General features: G+C 45.4%; 2 protein-coding genes across 6 annotated transcripts in view; one reads left to right on the forward strand and one right to left on the reverse strand.

Annotated features, from left to right (window-relative positions):
* Window positions 1–6,489, forward strand: part of LOC133137589 (progressive ankylosis protein homolog B) — a 39,168-nt gene extending 32,679 nt beyond the window's left edge. The window contains exons 11-12 of the mRNA XM_061255929.1: window positions 2,880–2,979; window positions 5,020–6,489. Coding sequence (XP_061111913.1) covers window positions 2,880–2,979; window positions 5,020–5,145 — 226 coding nt within the window. The 3' untranslated portion in view covers window positions 5,146–6,489. The remainder of the gene's footprint in view (window positions 1–2,879; window positions 2,980–5,019) is intronic.
* A 548-nt stretch (window positions 6,490–7,037) lies between these two features.
* LOC133137586 (ubiquitin thioesterase otulin-like) lies at window positions 7,038–22,840 on the reverse strand. Of its 5 annotated transcripts, none has more exons than XM_061255921.1 (10): window positions 22,698–22,840; window positions 21,180–21,454; window positions 18,860–19,000; window positions 13,310–13,741; window positions 12,273–12,367; window positions 11,392–11,507; window positions 10,646–10,789; window positions 9,957–10,088; window positions 9,215–9,484; window positions 7,038–8,416 (listed from the first exon to the last, which is right to left on the reverse strand). In XM_061255921.1, exons 2-10 carry the CDS (start codon window positions 21,350–21,352, stop codon window positions 8,204–8,206), a joined length of 1,716 nt encoding a protein of 571 aa, XP_061111905.1. In that variant the 5' UTR covers window positions 21,353–21,454; window positions 22,698–22,840; the 3' UTR covers window positions 7,038–8,203. The 5 variants fall into 5 exon arrangements, with proteins under 5 accessions (XP_061111905.1, XP_061111903.1, XP_061111904.1 ...); XM_061255919.1 differs by having other exon boundaries at window positions 18,860–19,021; XM_061255920.1 differs by lacking the exon at window positions 22,698–22,840 and adding an exon at window positions 22,520–22,688 and having other exon boundaries at window positions 18,860–19,021.
* Window positions 22,841–24,145: the final 1,305 nt, after the last annotated feature.

The raw sequence follows: 24,145 nt of genomic DNA on the forward strand, positions 1-24,145 counted from the left end.
CCAAATTGCCCAAAGTGTCACCAGGGGAGAGCGCCACAGTGGGTGCTCTGTGTCAATCGTCCACCGACACAAACTAAACAGGAAGTGTCCCCCCTTCGAGGGAGTGTTTGTGCGAGCTTAACTGGTCCGATTGCGGAGTAAAAAGATTCAGTGACTGGACCTTGTGTCTCAGAGGAGAGTGGGCGCTGGGCTGGGCTCTTCTGAATTGAGGTTTTAGTGATGAGCATGAACACCCACCAGTTAGGCAGCACAGATGGCAAGAACAGGGATATATAGTATAAGGGAGGTCTTATACTATTTATGAAACTAAAAATGGTTGCAGAGATTTAACAGGTCTGTCTTAACAGTGGATGAAGCACAGACAGTAAGATGGATGCCCTCTGATTCAATTCCATTCAGAGTTAAATGTATGTCTACTAATGTAAATGAAATGATCTAGGCAGTTCCTAAAAAGGTACATTTGTGCATGAGGTTCAGTAGCACTTGGTTTCCTAGTTATAATATCCAACATAAAATGTAGCTTAGAGCATTAGTTAGCTTTCAGTGAAACACTGGCATCAGTATTCACAAATGGTCCAGCCACCACTCCGAAAATACACTTCCCTCCAACAACAAGATGGGGTGAGACATCTGGACCGAGGCAGCGGGCTGACCCAAAAACCCCGAAATATGCCGGTACAGGAAGTAGGTAATTTATAGTAAATATGTCTGAAATGTGCTACCTGCAGTGGTACAATAGGTTCATGCTGCGTTTGTCAGCATCATGAGGAAGTACGCTCTCACAGGGGAAATAATCCGCCCTGCAGAAGATTTCTAACATGGTGGAAAATAAAGTGTTCCATGTCAGCTGCTCTTTATCTGGCTTTAAAATACATATTTTTCATGTGGTTGCATAATCCACAAACATGATATGAAATGATATAGACTGGACTAATTTGGGCAAAACAAGTAGCATTGGTGCAAAATAAACCTATTCTATTCAAGAACTTGCCTTAACCAGTGTGTCTGTAGTCAAGATGCCTGGGATTTGCAGTTAACACACCTGCTGTAGTTATTGAGGGAAAACAACTGGCAAAGGACCACTTTGCCAAAATTATAGAGAAATCTCATGCATTACAAGTACACACTATCATACCATACGTAGCATGATACAGAAACAGTGACATATTACCGTTTGCAGTGTTTAAACAGCAAATCTAAAGAATGGCCATCATTCTAACCTCCTGAGACCATGTGTCCTCAAACGACGACATACAATTGTGGCATCCCTGAGCTTTGTTCAGTTTTCTCTTAAAATAAGGGACATTGAATTAAAATTTCACCTGCACCATGTTTTTGTCATCCAAAACAACTTGCAGTATGTGCAAAAAATGCAAAATACTTTCAGGAGGTTAATAAACCGGAATCTCTTCGAATAACCCGACATTGATATTGGGTAGCCTGAGATTTGTCGTAAGCATTAAAATCCCCAGATTTTTCCACGGGCGAGTTTTAAGGATTTCACCTCAGAGTTAAATGTGTTTCTCAGAGAAACTGACTCGCTGTGAGGCTGCACTTGTACGCGTGGGATACGGGTCTGGCCCCTTTGACCCGGACGAAAGGATGAATGCGGCTCCCGCTTCCCCCTGCCTCTCTCAGGCTTGCAAGTAAATGTCAGCGGTGTTGTCAAATGACTTCAGACTGAATTATTCATCGGGCTGCCTCAATTATTCATGCGCTTAATGTAAAAGATATGTGGGCGTTAGCTTGGCAAAAGTGAAAGGCAGCACACAGTGAAGTTACCACTGCACAACCACTCTGCTGTTTTTCGCTATCAAAAACGTGCTGTTTGGTTTCATTTACCCCCAGATTCAGTAACATTCGATATCTGTGGCCTGCTCCACAAAGCTGAGTTAGCTGGATAACTGCACTGAATAAAACCTTTGGAACAGCTCTTTTTACTTCAGTCCACATTCCAGATTTGGGGGGTTTATCTGGCTAACTCAGTAATCCTGCTTTGTGGAACAGGCCCCTGAATTCAGTTAGGCAGGGCCCAATGCAAGCTTGCAAAACTGAGTCTTGGAACTACAAACTTTGGTAGGATATTAAGATCTTAGATATTAGATTCAGTTTTATTGTTATTGCCTTCTATGGTAATGAAATGTGTCCTCCGCATTTGACCCACCCTAGTTCCTTAGGAGCAGTAGGCAGCCACAGTGCAGTGCACAGGGACCAACACCAGCCAAGTTCCTTGGTCAAGGGCAATGGCAGGAGCACACCTAGGGGCAATTTAGACTCTCCAGTTACAGTAACCTAATCTGCATGTCTTTGGACTTAATTTAAGTAGTATTAAAGTAGTATATTGGGGTAAATACTGTCATAAGTAAGCAGGAACTGTGCAACCAAAATTTAAAGTGCTATGGAGTTACTCTTATAAAAGAATGTTTATTTTGGAGAAGCTACTGCAGAGCTGTGTGTACATATTCCCATGCAAACATCTCTTCAAATTTAGTGAAGGAATGGGTTCACATAGAAAGCATTCATTTTCTGAAAATTCGCCCCTGCTGTGAAAACCTTTCACTCACTCCCATGCTAGCCCGATGTAGTTATTTTTCCATCGTGTTACCTTACTTATGAACCTGAAATGGGAACCGTTTAACACAGGGCTGCCCAACCCTGTTCCTGGAGGATTACCATTTCAATCTTAACAAAAGCACACCCCATTCAACAGCTAGAGATCTCTTTGAGGTGCTATTTAGTAGAATCTGGTTGAAATTAAATGAAAACCGGCAAGACAGTTGATCTCCATGAACGTGGTTGGGTAGCGCTGGTTTAACACATACTCTTCCAAATGCAGAGTGTTGGTGTTTTGGTGAGATGTATCCTGGTTTGTGTCTCAGGGTCCATGGAGCCACTTTGGGTGTGGGGTCTCTACTGGCTGGTTTCCTGGGAGAGTCCACCATGGTGGCCATAGCTGCCTGCTACGTCTATCGGAAACAGGTATGTCTGCGTCGGAAAGGCTGGTCGAAGGCCTCAAGGTTTTTCAGCGAGTAGGAGGAAAACACCTACGTGTTCTCAGCCTCAGAAAGAACGGATGGAAACTAGTTTAATGACCATTCAGAGTATCCATTTCGAAGTAAGATGGATGCTCAAACAAGGACAGCTCTCAGCATGGCTGAGTCTCTCTAATGCGTACGTGTTGAACTTGAGTGATGTTGAGGTATTAGGCTGTGGAAGTTGGCGGCTTGAAGCATTACGTTGCTGTGAAGGAGATGTGTGGTAGGGTGTGGGGAAGCTCAAACGTGCTGGTGTGATGGGGTTTCGTACTGCGACTGAGCTCTAGAGGAGTGTAAAAAGAATCAACATCAACACTCTTCCCAGAGGCTGCTGTCGGCAATGTTGACTGTTCGTGGGAGACAGCTTGGGGGGTTAAGCCAGTGCCAGAACAAACCGGTGCCAGAACATTGTCTCAGTGCCCTACAAAACCGCCCCCCACCACCTGCCCCAGTCCCCATCAAATAGCCTTACTTCATTTGAACAAGAGCATACCTCACCTGGTATGGCTGGTCTCTTTACTGCAAGATCCTCTGTCAGCTTGTGTGTGTGTGCTGATCAAAGGGGCTTCTGGCCCAAATCACAGGCACTTAACATATAGGATTCAGTGTGAGATTGTACATTTGGACCTAGTGTATCAGCAGGATTTGCCACCAAGAAGCTCCAATACGGTTTAGTTGAATGCATATTCTGACAGTTAATGAGTAAAGTGTGTCCATATAAAATAATATTATACAAATTTATGTGCTGTATATTTTCGCTCTAAAATGCAGCTTGAAGCATCTGCTATATACAGTACAAGCAACACAAGAGACTAATTTCACCAGTAAATGTGCAGAACATAAATTTGGTTCAGTCAGTGGAAAATGTGTCAGAAGTTTACCCCAGTTGATATTCATAGCTGCCAAAAAGGGCCAGTGCTATTTTGAGTTTTTAACCCTTTGAACAGTAGTTTTCTGTAATGCTTTTTTTTTTTCTTTTTTAAATTCCGATTGTTCTAGAACTCCATTGGTTTCAATTAGCAGTGTATCAGCATTGGAACATAGATCAGTGAAAGAACATTATATTTGTGACCTCACACCTTAAGGGCTTAAAATGGCGGCTCAAGTGCCTGTGCTTAGCAGATTCGGTTGATTGGAGAGTGCAGGCAAGGTAAGGGCAGCTGGTTCCCCGCTCCTGAAATGTCAGGAGGTAGGAGGGAAACCTACCGGACAGGAACTAAGCAGGATTAGATGGAATTGTTAAAAGCCTGTCTTTTATCCTGGCTGAGAGACATTTTGTTAGTTGAGTCCAGTGGCACACTCGAGTAGAGTGGGCCCTTATAAGAGGGAAACTGTACCCTCTTCCCTGGTTGTGTGCCATGGCCTTTGACAAGATCTAAAATCATTAAAGAGGCTGTCCCAGTTGGCTTTGTTCCACTGGGTCCCCCAGTTACATTACACACCAGGCTCTTGTAGGTTACTCGTGGCTATCAGTGAGGCATCCTGTGGTGGTGCTAGCTCTCATGTAGCACGGTGAGGCCTGTATTGTGTACAGTCACCATTGTCTCTAAGCCACTTGTTCTCACCACAACCGGCTCATTTCATTTAACCCTTTAAGGTGTATGATCACAAATATGTGATTAGAATGTTCTTAACTGAACATGCTGATGTAACAATCACTACCGGTAATAGAAAGCAGTTGAGTTCTAGAACACTGCCTTAGAATTTTGAAAAAGCATTCCAAAGAACCTATTCTTCAAAGGGTCAAGTGGAATAAAAACTCAACATTTCCGAACCCTCGATAAGACCCACCCCCATGAGAACATAAGAGCTGACCGAAACAGGACAGTTGGTGATGCTGCTGGTGAAGGTTATGGAGGTGAAGGTTGTGGAGGTGATGGTGCTGGTAAAGGTTGTGGAGGTGACGTACAAGTGAAGGTCATGGAGGTGATGGTTGTGGAGGGGACGGTTGTGGAGGTGACGGTTCTCTCTGCTCCCGTTTCAGAAGAAAAAGAAAGAAGCGGAAGGTGAAGCCACGGCAGAGCACGAAGACTCCGCCCCCATGAACGAAGTGCGGTGCGGGAGCCAGCTGGATGACATCGTGGAGCTGCGGGAGGAAGAGGACGAGTGAAGAGGGCCTCAGGACAGGACGAGAGAGAGAGAGAAGAGAGGAGCGCGCTCCTTCTGCTTACTGGAACGCTTCGAATCCTTTTTTGCGGCCGCCTGTCGACACTCCCCCGACCCCTCTGCTACCCCACCCCACCCCCACCCGTGACCCGTGATGTTAGCTGTGCTCCCAATTCACCTTTCAGACAAATACCAACACCCGTCAGAGGATCAAGAGGGGCCCTGCATGAGCATACAATGGGCACATGGCAGATGTGTGCTGCAAAACACCATCTTTAATCATACAATTATACATATTATACATTATATCACGCACACACGTGCACACACACACACACACACACACACGCACACACACAGTCTTCCAGCTCTCATCTGGTTGCTGCCGATGCAGGACAGTTTAAGGCGCCGATTCGTACCAAAGCAACGTCGCGCATCGACTACTTCCTCCTGTCCGCTTCACCTTTTATCCTGCTACCGTCCTTCTCATTCATCAACTTAAAAAAAAGAGGAAATTTACTAGAACTTTTTCATTGCTTTGAAACTGCTGACTTTTTCATTTGAATGTACCAAGGACAACGGTAAGAGAGAGAGAGAGAGAGAGACACCAGGCTTTCTACGGACGTGCCGTAGTGCTCGCTTCGACCAGCGACGCGTTTTTATTGGTGCCGAAAGACACGCTTTTTGCTTTTAAATTGTCTCCAGGACAGTTGATAAAAAATACAAAAAAAAAAAAGAGTAGCTATATCTACAGACTTCTATTTAAGTTGACTATCACGTAGAGATAAGTGTTTTCATGACGTGCGAGTGTCGGTTGGTGCTTTAGTAGTGCCATTTAAAGGAATTATTTTTTTATCGCATTGTGTTGTAGGTGTACGAATATCGGTACCAGTTTATTTTGTATGGGTGACATACTGTATTATCTAAATGGCAGAGAAGGGGACTCGCGTTGGGCGGCGGAGGAAGGCCGCGCACTATTTTTAACGTCTGTCGCTGCGACCCGGGCATTTCTCTTTTCTGATCTCAGGATGTACCTCCGTGACTCATGGGGGTGTCCATCTGTCGTTCACCTCCTCTCATTCATTGGAAACCCAGCCCACGGTTCCAGCTCTGTCATGCACAAGTATTGGAAGGGGTCCTGAGCTTCTGTCATTCTTACAGGTTGTGCTGAGCAGCCTGAGTCTCGCCAAGGGAAATTTTGTATTGTGAAATGACTGCTGAACACGGCCACCAAACCCCCCCCCCCCCCGGCCGGGAAACGTGACTTCTGGTGTTCCTGTCTATGAAAAACAAAGGGACAGAGTCTAAAGTATTCTTCAGTGATTAAAGGGTGATTCAATGGTTCAAATCTGACTGGCATTCTTTTTTTGTTTAACCACTGTGTTCTTTCCATTTCCGTCCATTCTTCACCTGATTGCAAGGCACAGAGAGACACAAACAGGCAATAAAGCAAGTTTAACAGGCAGTCTGCTTTCATTTACCTCAATGGCACATTCACCGGTAAATCTATTTTTTTGACATTATTGTAAAATCTCATGAGGTAGCACCTTGTCACGAGTATGTTTCTTCCAATTAATGGGGCACATAGGCCTGCCCTGCCATCTACCAATGTGTGCGATTTCAAGGCACAGGAAAAAAAAGTTGTTCTGCCAAAAGAAATAAAATAAATTAAAAATAAAAGGTTTATTTAGGCAGCATGGAAAAGTCCAATCCAATTTGATTTGATTTTACTGTTGCTCAGGGTCCAACTTCTTCCTTTTAAATTAAATTCACTAAATTAAAACTCAATAAATGATGTACACCAATCTATCCCCACAGAAATACTGTTTCCCATGCAGAATCAGCTAAGGGGGTCACATTCATTCATTCTGAATATACTGGACGCTTTCTACTCCGTTGGAATTCTGGGATATTTATTACAATTGGGTGAAACACCATTACATTGTGATTAAAGAAGGAACAGTAAGGAAGAACAGTTAGTCCAAAGCAGTGCCTCTCACTGGCGCTTCATAAGGCAACACAGGTGCATAGCATTTAACCATGGCAGTGGCTTTTCAAAATGTCTTCTGAAAACAAAACGAACGTTCTTGTATCCTCTCGTTTTCCTCCGACCTGGAACGCCCCGTTATAGCTGTGAGCTGGGACATCCGTCAGGCTGAGAGAGAGCGCAGGGGTCCACCGATTCGCTGCCGGCGGCCGTCTCTGTCCCTTCCTCGGCCCGGCAGTGCTGCTGCGCAGACGTTGTGCAGGACTAGCGCAGCTGGAGCAGACCGGCTGCAGGGGCCTGAGAAACCAGGGGAGCTGCCTGTGTGCAATCTGGGGCCTCCTCCTTTGGCCACCTTCTCTCTACGGGTTACCCCTCTCCACGGGTTACCCCTCTTCACGGGTTACCCCTCTCTACAGGTTACCCTCTTCATGGGTTACCCCTCTCCACGTTTTCCCCCTCCATGGGTCACCCTCCACTAACGGGGGGGGGGGGGGTCTGGTTGCCATGAGGGTCAGGCAGACCCGGGATGTGCCCTTCTGAATGCTCTGCCAGCTCAAGCTCATCTGCTTGCTTTCCACTGCCACTTTTTTTTTGCATCAATTTCTTCAATTCCTTCAAAGAATTCATAACAATACCAATATCTCAACAATCCCTATAAAGCTTTGATTTAAATGAAACGTGTTAATAGTAAAGACGAGCACCACTTACTGAAAAATTCCACTTGCCCTGAAATACAGTTTGAAAAAGATCCAGAAAAAGATAAGTGAACTGAGAAACTCGATTCACATTCCGGGATTCCAGTCTGCATTCCACAAAATTACATTTAAAAAAAGAAGAAGAAAAAAAACAAAAAAACAATCAAACTTTAAATTATAGATAGATGATAGAATTCCTATCTTGTGTAATAACTTCGATTAGACTCGCTCCTTCTGGCTGTGATCCACTGTTATTAGTACCAAATGATCTTCATTGGTCATCAACATTACATTCTTGGATGGATTCATCAGCTTCATCAGTCTTGTCTATGGGCGGAAAGTTCCACCTGTGCTATTCGTGCAAATGTCTTATGTCGATCTCAGACCAGAGTGGGGGCTTCTGGGACTTGTAGTCCATCCGCCTCAGACACAGGAACATTGTAGTGGCGGTCGTCCTCGGTCAAAAGGCACACACAGGGCCAGTCCTTGTGGTCATCAGGATAGTAGGTGGTGAACTCCTCTGTGCCGGCCTTGTAGAGCCGGTACACCTTGATGCTGTGCTGCAGGGCATAGCCCAGTAGGAACATCTCCACCTACGGGAGTGGAGGACCAATGTCAAACCCTCAAAATTTTCTTTTAAACAAACAAAAGGAAGAATACAAGTGTTGCAATGTCTGTCGTAAGTTCTGGTGTTTACATTCGCTTATCTCGGCTGCGTCTGTGAGTGTGTCTCTGATTTGCTTCCTGTTTGTCGTCTGATTGGCAGTTTCTGTCTCCGGTCACTCGGTTTGAAAAGGCGCGGTTTGCCATGGGGGCTCGTCCGGTAGTGGCAAACTGCGTCTTTTCAAAAAGAGCAGCCAAATAAGTGTAAAACGGTGAACGAGTAAAATAAGAAAATAATAGATAAGCAAATGTAAACACTGAAATTTAAGACAGACGTCACTTTGTATAACTACTTTGTATTAAATTAGTATTTAGTATTTAGTACACTAGATTCCCCCACTGTAAACACGGTAAGACAATGTGCACATTAGGGAGGTGTGTGCGTTTGTGTGTATGTGTATGTGTATCAGTGTGTGTGTATGCGTGTCTCTTATGTGTATGTGTCTTTGTGTGTCTGTGTGTGTGTGCGTGTATCAGTGTGTGTGTATGCGTGTCTCTGTGTGTATGCGTGTCTCTGTGTGTATGTGTGTGTGTCTGTGTCTGTGTGTGTGCGTGCTTGTGTGTATGCGTGTCTGTGTGCGTGTGTGTATGTGTGTGTATGTGTGTCTTTGTGTGCATGTGTGTATGTGTGTGTGTATGCGTGTCTCTTGTGTGTATGTATGTGTGTGTGTGTGTGTATGCGTGTCTCTTGTGTGTGTGTGCGCACGTGTTTAGCGGACGAGGCTCACCTGCTCCAGGCCCCCGCTGACGCCCACGTGGCGGAGGTGGTTGAGCAGGAGGTCGCGGGGGCAGGAGGAGGAGTCGCGGGCGAACAGGAGCCAGCAGAAGACGGGCACGTCGGCGCCGCTCTCCATGCGGGCGTGCAGCTGGCTGGCCGTGCGCAGCATCAGGAACTTCAGCGCCTCCAGGAGCCCGTACTCCTCCTCCTCCGCCTGGAACACCTCGGCACACACAGCCTGCCTCTCCTGAGGGCCGGCCGCCTGGGCCACCGCCTCCCACTGCCGGAGAACAGACGCGTGTGTTTAAGGGTTCACATACAACACACACACACCTCCCACTGCCGTAGAACTGACGCGTGTGTTTAAGGGTTCACATACAACACACACACACCTCCAAACACACACCTCCCTCTGCCGGAGAACAGACGCGTGTTTAAGGGTTCACATACAACACACACACACCTCTACACACACACACCTCCCACTGCAGGAGAACAGACGCGTGTGTTTAAGGGTTCACATACAACACACACACACACCTCCCACTGCCGGAGAACTAACGCGTGTGTTTAAGGGTTCACATTAGGGTCCCACATACAACACACACCATGCCAGTTTCAAGTACAAATCACAACAACAACGGTCAGATCACTTGACCCGGATCCAGTCGCCATTTTGCCTTTTCACACAGTTGCTGTAGTTGACGTTGCCGCAGTGTTCATGCGTTTGTTAGTGTGACGGTTGCGGTTACCCTCTTCCTGAGGAGCCCCATGTTGTATTTCAGCTGCTCTACGGCGCCCTCTGGTGCCTCCTCCCCCCTGCGCTCCGTGGGAAACTGCCACTGTCCAAACAGCTGTTTCTCCGCCAGCAGCTGCTCTGGCCACTGTGAGGACAGGACAAAATGGAGGAGAATTAAGTGTGCCATTAACAACAGACAGCGCTCACGTCTTTACTGGCATCTGTGCTCGCTTTGGCCGTGTATAGAGCATTTCCTCTGGCTTCACTTTACATCAACACTGGAGGGAGCGAATCAGCACACAGCTATCCTTTGCCTTAAGTAATTATCAGGCTTTAGTAGACTGGGCTAAAGACATTGTTTGTCACATTAGATTTAGCCATCTATCCTAGGAAACAACAATATGAAAATAGACTACGCTTGGCTACATCTCAGAAAGCAAGGCCTAAGAATGCGAAAGCCTCAAATTCTGTCTCTCAGGACAACAACGATTTTATAGCGGCACAGTGGAAAAGGCGCTAAACAAAGTTCTGTTACACATGACATAAATCCATATATATATATATATATATATATATATATATATATACACATATTATTTATTCCTGATTTTATAAATAAAGAGAAACTGAGACTAGAGAGAATCTGTGGGCCAACCCCAGGTATTCACACACACGAGCAGGTCTGAGCTGACGGACTCTTACCAGGGTGACGTCCTCCTCGGTCAGCCAGGAGGGAACCTGGGTGCTCTGGGCGAACACCTGGAAGAGGGTGGCTCTGAGGGCGCAGTAGTTATCTCCCCGCACCCTGCGCAGCCCCACGAAGCTCTGCGACACTTCCTTATAGCCCTGCCCAGAAGAGACCACAACAACCATGAAGATACCCCACACAGCCATCGGTCCTCATATTCCCCTCACTCTGCGACACGTCCTTATAGCCCTGCCCAGAACAGAGACCACAACAACCATGAAGATACCGTGCACAGCCATCAGTTCCCCTACCCCACTACCTCTGCAACACGTCCTTACAGCCCCTGCCCAGAACAGAGACCACAACAACCATGAAGATACCGTGCACAGCCATCAGTTCCCCTCTCCCACTACCTCTGCGACACGTCCTTACAGCCCTGTGGCAGACTGAGACCAGAACCACCGCAACACAGGCCACACTCATCGCCGATAGGTTGCCCTGCAGGGTCACCCGAGCACAGACATCAGTCCCCCATTCCAGTCCCGGAGGGCTGGTGGGTTTGCAGGTTTTCCATTCCATGCAGGTCCTCCTTGCCCACTTCTGCCCAACGAGCTTTCCACAGGCTAATCCCCATGTAATGCACTTTCACCACTTAAAAGCCATTAGCAACGCATTAGCAACGCATTAGCATCGCAGCGCTAACCGCTGCCACAGTGCGGTAAGCCCCACCAGCGCCAGGACGCGCGCGCCCTTCGCTCACCTTCCTGATGAGGGCGCTCTTGGGCGTGTTGCCCCTCCACTCCCTCTCACTGTAGTGCAGCAGGTTCACCATGACGTCCACGCTGCCGCTGCTGCCGCCCTCGGCTCCTGCTGCCCCTGCGCGCCAAACGTACGGAGCGGTCATCGCGCGTTCAGCCAGGCGCAACGCCCCCCCCGGCCTCCCCAGAAAACTGATCTGGGATCAGCACTTAGGGTGCTACCTTTATCTAACTACAATGGTACCAACAGAAGTATTATGGCGATGTATGTGGTTGGCCTAAGATGGGCAATTCTAGTCCTGGAGGGCAGGTGTGTGTGCCGGTTTTTGTTTAAATGCTAACTGTGCTAACTTGCTGTATGCACCGGCACTGGGTCACTAGATTACATTACAGTGAAATGTTTCATATAGGCACACAAGTCTCTGGCTGTCATTCAAACACATATAAAGAAGTTAAATGAGATGGTGTAAACGATAGGGCTAATTACTGTGCAAAATTATATGGTAAATGGTTTATCCAAAGCGCTGTACAATTGATGCTTCTCATTCAACCATTCATAAGCACTCACACACCAAACGGCGATTGGCTGACAAGCAAGGCGCCGACCAGCTCGTCAGGAGTGTTTAGGGGGTTAGGTGCCTTGCTCAGGGACACTTCGACACAGCCCGGGCGGGGGATCGAACCGGCAACCCTCCGACTGCCAGACGACCGCTCTTACCTCCGGAGCCAATGTCGCCCCGCCCGGTCAGGAGATGAAAAGCAGAAACAGAGATGACCTCGAGGGCACTCCTCTGCAGGGGGCCGTTTAAACGCAGGCGGGGGATTCACCCAGAGGGTCGCGAGGGGGACTCGCGGGTTGGGAGGGGGTAGGGAGGGGACTCACGGTCGTGCTCGTTCAGCGGTTCCACGCGGCCCTTCCTGTGCTTGCGTCCGTGCTTGGCCTGCTCGATCTCCTCTTCCGCCCGATACAGGTCATCCCTGCAGAACAGAGGCACAAATCAGGGCCTCGCACGCGGCTGACTGGGACATGGCCTGAACGAAATGCCCACAGGACTCAAAGGCTAACGTACATCTTATCATGGACCTGGTTTTTTTTTTTTTTTTTTACCATTCAAAGCCATGCATGTACCAAGCAGGATGAACCAAATAATACTTTCGGTTATCCATTTCTGACATATGGTAAGAAAGAAAATATTCTTAGAGACGTAACCACAAATTGTGCTTAAAACCAATACAAATGGTTTTCATTTGTATAAGTTAAGACTCACTGCTGTATATGGCTTTCCATAAAGTGTTGGGCATAACACATATTGCCTTACAAATAGGATCACAGTCAGAAACGGATACCAGAAAGTAGGATTGCTATTGCACTTTTTCCATTTGCCATTTTCAGGAAAACATCAAAGGTTTGAAAGTTAAACCTCCTCACTGCTAATAGAGTTTATTTCAAGGTTTTTCCCAACTTACTACAAGTCCCAAGATGCACAAGTCGCAAAAAAGGACAGAAAGGAATACTAACAGACAACATGAGAAATAACTGACGGAGCAGAGCATGCTGGGAATCCGAGGCGGGAGAGTTAACCTAACCTAGCCTGAACTCTTATCACGGCCGACGTGGAGGCAATCTGGCTGCTGATCCAACTCCACCCTGCTAAAGGGTGTGCTCAGGTTACTCCACACAGCACCTGCGGATTCTACACCAACATTCCTGAGGTCTGCACAATATTACACCATTACATAACCCGGTGTGTGCCTTTTATTAGCATTGATTCTACAGATCGCTGATAGCGCTTCTAAAAAGCTTGAGTATTTTGCTTACTTTCTATGCAGGAAAAACTGTAATATTTCAAGGAGAATGGGTTTGTCAGGTTTTATCACACGGCAACATACACATCTTGTACTCTTAATCATGCCACATACCCACTCTCCTCCTCTTCCTCCTCCTCCTCCTCCTCCTCTTCCACTGTGGCCCCTTCTCCCAGTGTCCCCGCCTTCTCTTCCGTGGGTGGAGGGGTGGCCGGAGGGGTGACCTTCAGATGAGGTTCGGGCTCCAGGTGAAGTTCGGGTACCTGGCGAGGTTTGGGGTCTGGACCAGGTCTGGGCTCCAGGCGTGGTTCGGGATCCAAACGGGGCTTGGGATCCAGACGGGGTTGGGACGGCATTTCGGGCTGACCCGACACCTCCATTTTCTTCTCCTTCCCGCCGGGCACCGGCTCCTTCGCCGGGCGCGAGTTCCCCGCTCCTCCCCTCTCCGCTCCTCCCCTCTCCGCGCCTCCCTCCGCACCCCTGGGGGCTTCCACTAGGGGGGGGTCCACCTCTTTGGGCTTCCTGGAGGGCTGGGTCCTGGGGTCCCTGTCCGCAGCACAGACATGCAGACGTAGGATCAGCAATCGCAAGGCTTAAAAAAACGACTGGCGGTTCACTGCACGTTCGCCAAGCGAGGATTCGTTATGACACGAAGCCCGCAGAGCTAGTTCAGGCAGACGGCTCGATAAGCACCACCCCCTCATATGATGCTCGAGGCGATACAAAGCACCAGCCTGACCTGTTCAGGCCCTTACTCATTCTGCTAATGCCCTGCCACACCCCACACATGATCAAAACCTCAACCTGCATGTAGTAATTAATAAGAAAGCGAAAGAAACTCATTCAGCCCTGCTAAAGTCACTGCAACTGCCCCTGCCACAACTCCAGCCATTTCATACAGTATATACACATATACATAATGTAATGTAAAATTATGGGCATGTTTCTAGACTTGATTTGATACACTCTCCTATTGCTATTATGCACCCATAAACGACATTAAAAAAAAAATCTCTCACTCCAACTGGTCAACACACCAACAGCCATTTTTTACAGCATACTATATACACCCTTTTACTGCTAATACACCTGTAACACATCACATCTCCAATCGCCCAACTCACGAACTGCCATTTCCTAAATATATCACAGATATCAATAATGGTCCTGTGTGAAGTGAAACTTGTAGTCCGATATTCAGGTTAACAACAATTTATTAATATAGCAAAAACAGTCTTTAATTACAGTATGATGCATACCGGGTAAAAGCAAGGCGGTTCAATTACAAACTCATGTTACAAAGGAATGAGCTTTTATGCCCCTATGACTGTTATACTTTTTGCTGTGTTTTTCAGCCTTGGTCTCTGTCTAGCAGCACCCCACCCCTCGACCAGCAGTCCCTTTTAAAATGCCCAATCTTACCACAGTTGTGGCAAGCATCTCGAGACTCCTTACGACCCTGAGCAGAAGAAAATATTTCTGACTGTGTTACAAATGTCCCTGTGTTCATGCACCTTGGTCTCTGTCTAGCAGCACCGCACCCCCCCCCCCCCCCCAACCAGCAGTCCCTTTTAAAATGCCCAATCTTACCACAGTTGTGGCAAGCGTCTCTCGACATCTTATGCCCCCCCCTTGTGATGACAGCTGAACCCTTAATGGGGGCATTTACAGTTTTTGATTCAGCCAAACTTGTCCTCAGCGATGCTAACTGTTGCCGCATTTCAAATGGTAAATGGTTGGCATTTACATAGCGCTTTTATCCAAAGCGCTGTACAATTGATGCTTCTCAGTCACCCATTCATACACACATTCACACATCAACGGCGATTGCCTGCCATGCAAGGCTCGTCAGGAGCATTTGGGGGTTAGGCGTCTTGCTCAGGCACACTTCGACACAGCCCGGGCGGGGGATCGAACCGGCAACCCTCCGACTGCCAGACGACTGCTCTTACTGCCTGAGCCGTGGCGCCCCTATTTCAATGCTATTATGCGCTGCTAAACAGCGCTCTGCCTGTCCTGCTGCAGACTCACTTCTCATAGCCTCTACAGTCTCCCCAAGTGTTTCAATTGTTTGCTGCTGTTCAGCACACAGTTTCTCTGCTACTGAAAAACGGCGTTTCAATTCTGTTTGACCTTGCAACAGGGCTGTTAGTACATTTGCGTGTTTATTATTTTTTTTTACTTTTACATTTACCATTGCGCTGTTCACATGCTTCCTCAAGCCAAACTAGAGGATCTGATTTTTCTAACAGAGATCCATAGGATCCCTCTTTGCAATGTTTTGCAATATACTCAATGGCATACTCCATTATCCTAGGTTCTGAGTACACCTATGTACAATATACCTACTGCGGTGGTTTACCTCAAGGACACAGGATAAACGTGGCATACCCTGCTGGTACTTTAAAAAAGTCCAGTTCCTCTACAAACACATCTCCCATTTAACCCTGTAAAGCTAACTTAACTGTTAAACAGGTCAGAATTAACATATACAAATTCTCATGCCTAAGTCTGGAATTTACTCCTAAATCTGTGCTATTTTGCTCACCTCTGCCACAGCTGACAAATCTCACTGTTACACAACCATAAAAATCGATTATCCACAGCGGGAAAATGCAGAAAACCTGTAATACAAAAGGTCCCAAGGAAAATTTGTCGAAAGAGGGACTGCGATGGAGGTCCAGTCTGTCTTGTTTCCTTGCAGCAGCAAAAGGTCTATCTTCTCTCTGTGCAACAAACAACGTCCTGGCTTGGTGCGGCTGTGCAAAAGTTCTTGGATTCTTTGTTGATAAACAAATTGGTTGGTGTGGATTTCCTTGATGGAAAAGAAAAAGTTCTCCAATCGTCCCCACTTTTTGTCCGTTGCTGGCTCGCCAATTATGTAGGAATTTGGTCCTTTGTGAAGTAAAACTAGTAGCCAATAATGTAGGAATTACAGTGTATGAAGCATACCGGGTAAAAGCAAGGCAGTTCAGTTACAAACTCGTGTAACAAAGGAATGAGCTTTTATGCCCCAAGCCTCCTGATGTAAAATACAGGTAGTTGTCCCTGATTGGGTGACAGGCAGACAAATACACATCATTTTGCATGCATATGATGGGACCTAGGAGACCAAATGGTCATTCAGCATGGGCTTTCTAACCCCCCTTGACCATTCAGTACAATTGAGGTGTTAGGTGACCATCCAAGAACAATGAAGCAGGAAATGTATTCTTCTCTCCAGTATATATACCTTTTTTTAAAATATATATTTTTGCTGATATAAGGCATCAATAGTGTGATTATATCCTAGTCCAATAGCTATTGTTGAACTTGGTTTAAGATTTCAACTTGATATGTTAATATCACTTACAGGTATACTGTATGCACTATAGCTGAAGTCTAAAGAGGGGCATATTTTTGCTAGAAAGGAAAGATAAGTATATTGCTTAGGCAGACTGCTAAACCAGCAAATAGTCGTACTAGCACAAGGCAAGGAATGTTTTTGTCCTTGAGAGGGATTTCCACACTTAAAATAAATGTTTGCATGATTTTCACAGAAATGACTGTTTAGAAACAACTTTCCTCCATGAAATTCACTCCATAAGCTGGCAGGCCTAAGCGTGACTTAGCGTGGCTAGCTGGCGGTGCATTAGCTCCGTGCATTAGTCTGAAATACACACGCGGTTCCTTTTTTAAACACCCTGGCCTCATTCTGTGCTTGAAAATCATCCTTCCTGCCACTCAGAATCCATCGCACCGTGACTAAAGCCTCATGCAGAGAGCAGACCAGCCCACAGACAACACTTCCTCACAGGGAATCTGCCACCTTTTCCAGTCCTGTCTCTCCCGTTTCACTCAGAGAGAGGCAGACTACGGTGGGCATAGCCGACGCTCATTCAGGTTCAATGACGCCGCCGAGAGAGGACGTACAGACAGCTTTGGGGACTGAAGAGGGGGCTAACAGGCAGAGGTTACAGGTTTGGGGATCCTATGGGGAACGCGAGGGCTCGAAGCAAGGGCACGTCTGTGAGCAGTGTGGCTGGTACAGCTCCATCCGTCTCAGCATGGCTCAGTCCCTGCCTGCATGGCTAGGCTAGGCTAGGCTAGGCTAGGCTAGGCTAGGCTAGGCTACTGCTAGCCTGGGACAGCTACGTTTACACAGCTCCAATGTGCAACCTAGCACCCTGCACAGCCAGATGCCGGTGGATTCATGTTTTAAACATTTATGAGAACGCGGACTCGGTAATTGTATTCGGATGTTGACGATTGACGTCAGAAAACTGAAATTCACGACGTGCCTGGAAAGCAGGTGATCACAGTGACTTACAGAAGCAGTAAGCAAAGTCATGCCCCGCGCCAAGCTATCGCTGTGTGCACCACAGAGTGGAACTGAATCCTACCTGTGCCCGTGCCAAGGGGAGCCCCTCAGGGTGACGGCCCTGACTCTCACACACTGGGACCGAACAGCCTGCAAGGCAGGTGAAATGCACCATGGATCTCATTTTGTTGAACACATAACAAGGTAAGTGGTAAGTTCATAAGCCTATTAAGCGTATTAATTGGATTAAGTGACAAATCGTAATGAGCTTCGTGCTGTCTGACAAATGATCGCAATAATGTAATAATGACAACATGGGAATCACCCGGGTTCTGGAGAACAGTGAAGAGAACACTATACAAAAATGAAAATAAAAAATAAAAATAATCAAAATAATAAAACTTCTATCAGCCACCTTCTGTGACCTCGCCTTTTGACCTATGCATCTATAGGATCATGGCAGACGGCAAGGGAAATATTTGTCAAAATTTGGCAAAAAAAACCCCCCAGAAACAGTTTCTAAACACCTTCACGAGGCAACAAAGTGAAAACGAGCATTGTAAGCAACCATACGGAGTCCGTTTTGGCTCATAACATGCAAATAAATAAATGAGTCAATGGATGAGCATTAAATCCAGCCTTTCCTTCACAGCCCTGCAAGTCGACTTGGGAGTAAAGACAGTACCAAATGGATAAATGTCACACAAAACTACCGAGCAGTGACCCACAAATATGAACGCAAACGGTTAATCAAGCATCACATTTCACATCACTGCATCGATTTCACCTCATTGATATCACAAAGCATAACTGGAAAAACTTATTCTGATTCACAATTCTTGGCTCAGAAAAAAAGCTAGGTGAGGGGTCTCAAACTCCAGTCCTGGAGAGCCACAGTCACAGCTGGGTCCTGAGATCTCCTTTCATTCAGCAGCCAATATTACATTACATCACATCAATGGCATTTGGCAGATGCTCGTATCCAGAGTGACATACAGTTGATTACACTAAGCAGGAAACAATCCTCCCCTGGAGCAATGCAGGGTTAAGGGCCTTGCTCAAGGGCCCAACGGCTGTGCAGATCATATTGTGGCACTGGGAGTCAAACCAATGACCTTACGGGTCCAGTCATGTAGGCTACCTTAACCACTATGCTACAGGCCGCCTTAACCACTACGCTATATTGGCCTTAGGAACAAAGTGCACAGCCTCTTTGGCCAATCAATGCCTTAAATGAAGCACTGAAGCACAGGGACACATCAAACACCAGCAGACATGGTGGACCTCCTGGATTTGAGTTTGACATCCCTGAGCCTGGTGGCGGTGATTTGGCGCCCTCTAGGGACGCCCCGGGGTTACTGTACCTGTTGGGTTTGTCTTTCTTGGCTTTTTTGGGCATGCTGGTGGTGCTGTGGCTCGTGCCAGCTGCCCTCCTGCTCCGCTTCCTCTCAACCTGATCTGGATGCATCCTGTGTCTGAAGTCCTCCTCTGCAGCTGCTTCTCTGCTGCGGTCAGACACAAAAGCCCTGTGACCGAGCCATCTTTAGTGTGGGTTTGAGATGATGATGATGGTGGTGATAATAATAATAATAATAATAATAATAATAATAATAATAAATGTGCTATCTAGCTGACACTTTTATCCAAAGCGATTTTATTAGACTTTATTACAGATTATTAGACTACGCAGAGGACAATCCCCCCTGGAGCAATGTAGGGTTAAGGACTTGTGTGGATCTTATTATGCCTACACCAGGGCTTCAGCCTCCAAACCTCCAGGTCCCAGTCACGTACCTTAGCCACTAGGCTACAATCCGAATCTGAATAGTTACATGTGGAATAGTGTTCAGGAAAACACAGCTACTGACACACTGTTATGACTCAGCAATTCTGACCATTAAACGCACTCTGGATTTTCCGAAAAGAACCCCTAGAGCAGGCCCTCGAAACGCAGCCCTGGTTCTGTTTTTAAGTCGTGTTATTGATTGGCCAGACCTGACTCACAGGTAAAGGGAGGGTGGGAAACCGGCAGTTCTCGGCGGATCGCGAGTCGCTGATCCCTGCCCTACAGTGCGGGCTGTCTTATGAAGTGCCGACTTCCTGCGGTAATGCATTTTCCCTGGACCCTGTGTGCTGCATTCCTGGCCCTCTCCTTTCGGAGGCAGGTCAGCCAGACATTCTCGCAAAACCTGTTCTGTGTCTCATTTCAACTATGTTGAAGAAAGTGCAATTTGTTAGCACAAACTTTCTAATTTATATATTTTGGGAATGCACTTGAAACTAAGCGTGAAGTATGTTGTGCATTTTCAAGACGCGTCGCGATGAGGAAACTCACCCCTGGGCTTTTGTGGTGACAAAGAACTTTAAAATGGATATCCAATAAAAGAAAATATGACAGGAGAACTGAAAACAGGTAGCATATGTATCTATACATACCAGTGGAACAGCACTGAACTTGCACATCTGCAGAATATTGCCTTGTTGTTGAGGTTTAACATACAAGGCCAATTACATACTGGCAGCGTTGGCACTAAGCCAGCTATGTAGCTAGATAAACAGTAGCAAGTGAGCTGGCAGGCATAGTTGCACTATGAAGCATATCGATTCTATAAGCATAAGCATTAATTTTACTAATACAAGTTCGACTCACCTCATCCATGTGGCTTGCTCGCTTTCACAAAATATTAGCTAGCTAGCCACCTACCGATGCTGTAGATGGTTAGCTAAATTGTGAAAACGACTGCAATTTCAGTCATACACCTGGTTAGCTAACGTTATACGCCAACTAAAAAGTAGGTCTACTCTCAGTCTAACTAGCTGGCTAGTAGTCCGTAGTTAGCACCGGAACTTAACTGGATAGCTAAAACAACGCACCTAGAAGCTAACTAGGCTAGCAATCTACTTGTTTGTCTTCGGGAAATGAAACATCATCGTAATTGTGACATAATGCATCTGTAAACCGTCCAAAGCTGCCCGATAAAGACCAGTCTTCCTTGTTTCTTGGCCAATCAACTTTCCGTTAAGGTTTGGTCCGTACGTAAAACCTTCCCCTGTAAAACAAACGCCCCTAAACTGGCGTTCCCAGAATCCCAGAAAAAAACAAAAAACACCTGTATGAACTACACACAGTAGGCCACCTTTGATTAAAAAAATTTTTTTACCATCAAAGAAATTCAAATCAGGGCCATGTCTTCTGTAAATAGCCAGAAAGATTTGACACACCACAAGTATCATTGTGCATTTTTGAAGAGTTTTGTTATTTGTACACGGTAAGACAAACGGTCATATGGGTAGTTATGTTTTAAAACAGCTCACCTCAACACCTACACATTTACACATTTATTATATTTCTTATTCTGTTTTATTATTCATCCCAAGCCTATAATTCCCACCCTTTATGTGGAAAAATAAGGTGGGACAGGGACATAGTTACGGGAGCGAATTTACGTTATACTGAACAGGAACATCTCATGAGCAAATAAACCAAGTAAGCTATGTCAATGCCAGTATCTCTTCTTTATCTGTTCAATTTTGTTGCTGTTGTTTGTTCCTGGTCAGTAATGGCAAGCAACAACACAAAACCTATTAAATATAATCAGAAAGGAATAACATTTGACTAAAATCACAGCTGACTTTAAAGCCAAGCGAGGTGGAACCACATTCACCGGCTGGGTGAGTATTTACCTTTCCGCGTGTGTTTCTTGTGCTTCTTTTAAGCCATTTTCACCCCTCTTTGGAGAGTGATGGCCTACCCTGGCAGCCCCGTTCCTGCTTTCATCGAAGGAGCCACTTCTGTTTTTAGAGTCACCCTTCTTCACTTTTTCGCCATTCCCTTGGTCACCAACACAGTTTCCCATCCTAATCCAGCGGTCTTGGTTCAGCAAACATGGAGGTTGAACCCTAAAGCATCCAGAGGAGGAACAGCAAACTCATCTTCTGGACTCATCTTCTGGATCCCCCTGTGATTGGGTGAAAGAGGAATTTATGTAAATTATGATCATGGCATGCACTGACATATGTTCCAACTGCAGATAAATCTTTTTTCCTTTTTTTTTTAAGCAACAGTATTGTTTCAAATCCCAGGTATATCAGGATGTCACTTACGAAATACACAGCTGCCATTTGTGTAGGCTGCTTAAAATAGACATGCTAACTTTGAAACTTGGCCGCTTGCCATGAATTATTTGACAGCAGTGTTTCTAAATAGAATGGCAAGCCAGTAGACGCTTTATTTACTGAGATGTTACGGCAAATACGAATCATTGTCAGACAGTGACATAATTCTAAATATATTGCAAATGACCTGTCCATAAATAAAAACACATCTACGCACGCTAGATTCAAAGCTGCATACACAGTGGTTGTTGTATTAAATCATTACATTACATTACATTACATTAATGGCATTTGGCAGACGCTCTTATCCAGAGCGACGTACAACAAAGGCAGGGGAATGAGACAAACTAGGCGAGTAATCAACTCTACATACGGTCCCTATTGCACTCATGTCCTCTCTTAGATTTGAATGAACACTGGGAATCTTACTGAGGACAGCTTCAAAGACTTCAAAGAATAATCTCATGTGTTAACCATCTGCCATTTATATATTTTACTTTATATATTCCAGTTTTGGACGAGGAAGGAGGTAGGATCTCAAAACAATCTGTGGTCTTCCGACTTTCTGCTGGCAGTTCTACTACGTTATGTGGAAATTGCAATCGACTTCAATCCAGATGAACAAAAAGGAAATTAGTATTGTTTGAAAAAAAAAAAAACTTTAGAAGTATTAGAACAACTATTCTACATTTAATTTGTGTAAAACAACGTAGGTTATCACAGAAAAGCCTATATTCATAATAGAACTTCGCCAAGCGAAGTAACGTTAACTTTTCAAACGAAACACTGGATTACCATTTGCGTTTCAACAGTATCGTCACGCTGCACCTAAACAGGTTACGTGTTTCGAAACAATCAGCAAACTGCATTAAAAAAGTTAAAAGTAGACTAAATTTGATTTAGTTTACCTCCGACTGATTCTGGCGTAGCCTACTTCTTTTCACAAGAGCATAACATATCCCATCGGTCATTAGTAAATTTCCTGTTTGGTTTCACTTTCCATTGGGGTACACACAGTGCTAGCATACATGTCTACTTTTAAAATATCTTACACCAAACACTGCTTTATTTAACTAGAAAGCATACCGGACATAGACGTTCAATCAAGCGATTGGAGTATTTGTGGGACTATTGTTCCATTCCAGTTCAGGATTTATAAACGTCAGACGGTATGACCATAGCGCACTACGCAACATACAACTCCCAAAAAGTTTCCGCAGTCCGCGCCACTGACCTGAATTGATTGGATAGGACTTTCTGAAGGGTAAAAATGCGTCAGCTACGCGTCGACTGCACACTGGCCAGTCATGTACTTTAATAGTCTTTTTGATTTTTCGGATTAACGCTGTTTTCTCCTTTATAATGGTGCGCAATCGGTTTAACTCGGTTATACCCTCGGAGTTCAGTTAAGGGTCTGTCAGAACTAGGCCTTCCTGGCTTTCACCGTGCTTGTCCACCTCTTTTCCACATAACCTTATCTCACATGTTGGAGTACTACTAACCCAGTAAATCGTAACAATGGTCGGTGCTTTTCCATGACAGATATCATGTAATTGAAATACAATTAGGGTACACTTCATTTTCATTGCGCTCATTGCTGTGCGCATCAAGTTAAATTATTTGGATATATTTAAGAAAACGTTTACATGCAATTTTACATGCTAAAAAAGTGAGCTACAGAACGTAGGCTACTATCGCTTCGATTTCCTCTGTTACCCGTCTTTAACTTATTTATAATTAAAGTCAAGCGTTGTTCGATACAGCTCGATAGGTGAGTTAATTTTGGTCACTCGCAAACGGTGCGATTAAAAAGCTCCAAAGTGCTTGTAAGTACGAAGTTAAGGAAAAATATCGATTGGATGTAGACCTGCCTGTATCAATCGCTCTCTAATGTATTCGGCAAGCACCTAATGTTTTGTGAAAATAATATATGTTGATTAATATGTTTTACAAAATCAAACAAAAAAATTTCTACATGATTGTCGCCCATTTTATGTATAGTGTCATAGAAAGAATTGTGAAGTGCCTTAAAACTAGTGAATTCATGTAACAATTATAACACATACAGTATCAGTCAAAAGTTTGGACACACCTTGCCTTTTACTGCTTTTTGTCATCAAACAATTCACATGCGGTCAAAGCGCAGATTTTCAGCTTTTATTAGAGCATTTTTCTACACTTTCGTTTCACCATGTAGCAATTACAGCACTTTTAATACACTCAGTGAGCACTTTATTAGGTAGACCTGTACACCAGCCTTTTAATGCTAATATTTAAGCAGCCAATCATGTGGCAGCAACTAAATGCATAAAAGCATGCAGACATTGTCAATTGGTTCAGTTATTTTTCAGACCAAATGTCAGAATGGGGAAGAAATGTGATCTAAGTGACTTTGACCGTGGAATGATTGTTGGTGGCAGACATGGTGGTTTGAGTATCTCAGAAACTACTGATCTCCTGGGATTTTCACACACTAGTCTCTAGAGTTTGCAAAGAATGGTGCAAAACAAAACAAAAAAAATCCAGTGAGCAGC

Source organism: Conger conger, chromosome 9 (genome assembly GCF_963514075.1).
Source record: "Conger conger chromosome 9, fConCon1.1, whole genome shotgun sequence".
Taxonomy (NCBI): Eukaryota; Metazoa; Chordata; class Actinopteri; order Anguilliformes; family Congridae; genus Conger; species Conger conger.

Coding starts and splice junctions, on each gene's coding strand:
- LOC133137586 (XM_061255919.1), bottom strand. CDS start 21,352: ATGGGAAACTGTGTTGGTGACCAAGGGAATGGCGAAAAAGTGAAGAAG. Junction 12,368..13,309: donor GAGGAAGAGGAGGAGAGTGG/GTATGTGGCATG, acceptor TCTGTTCTGCAG/GGATGACCTGTATCGGGCGG. Junction 9,485..9,956: donor TGGGGCTCCTCAGGAAGAGG/GTAACCGCAACC, acceptor GTTCTCCGGCAG/TGGGAGGCGGTGGCCCAGGC.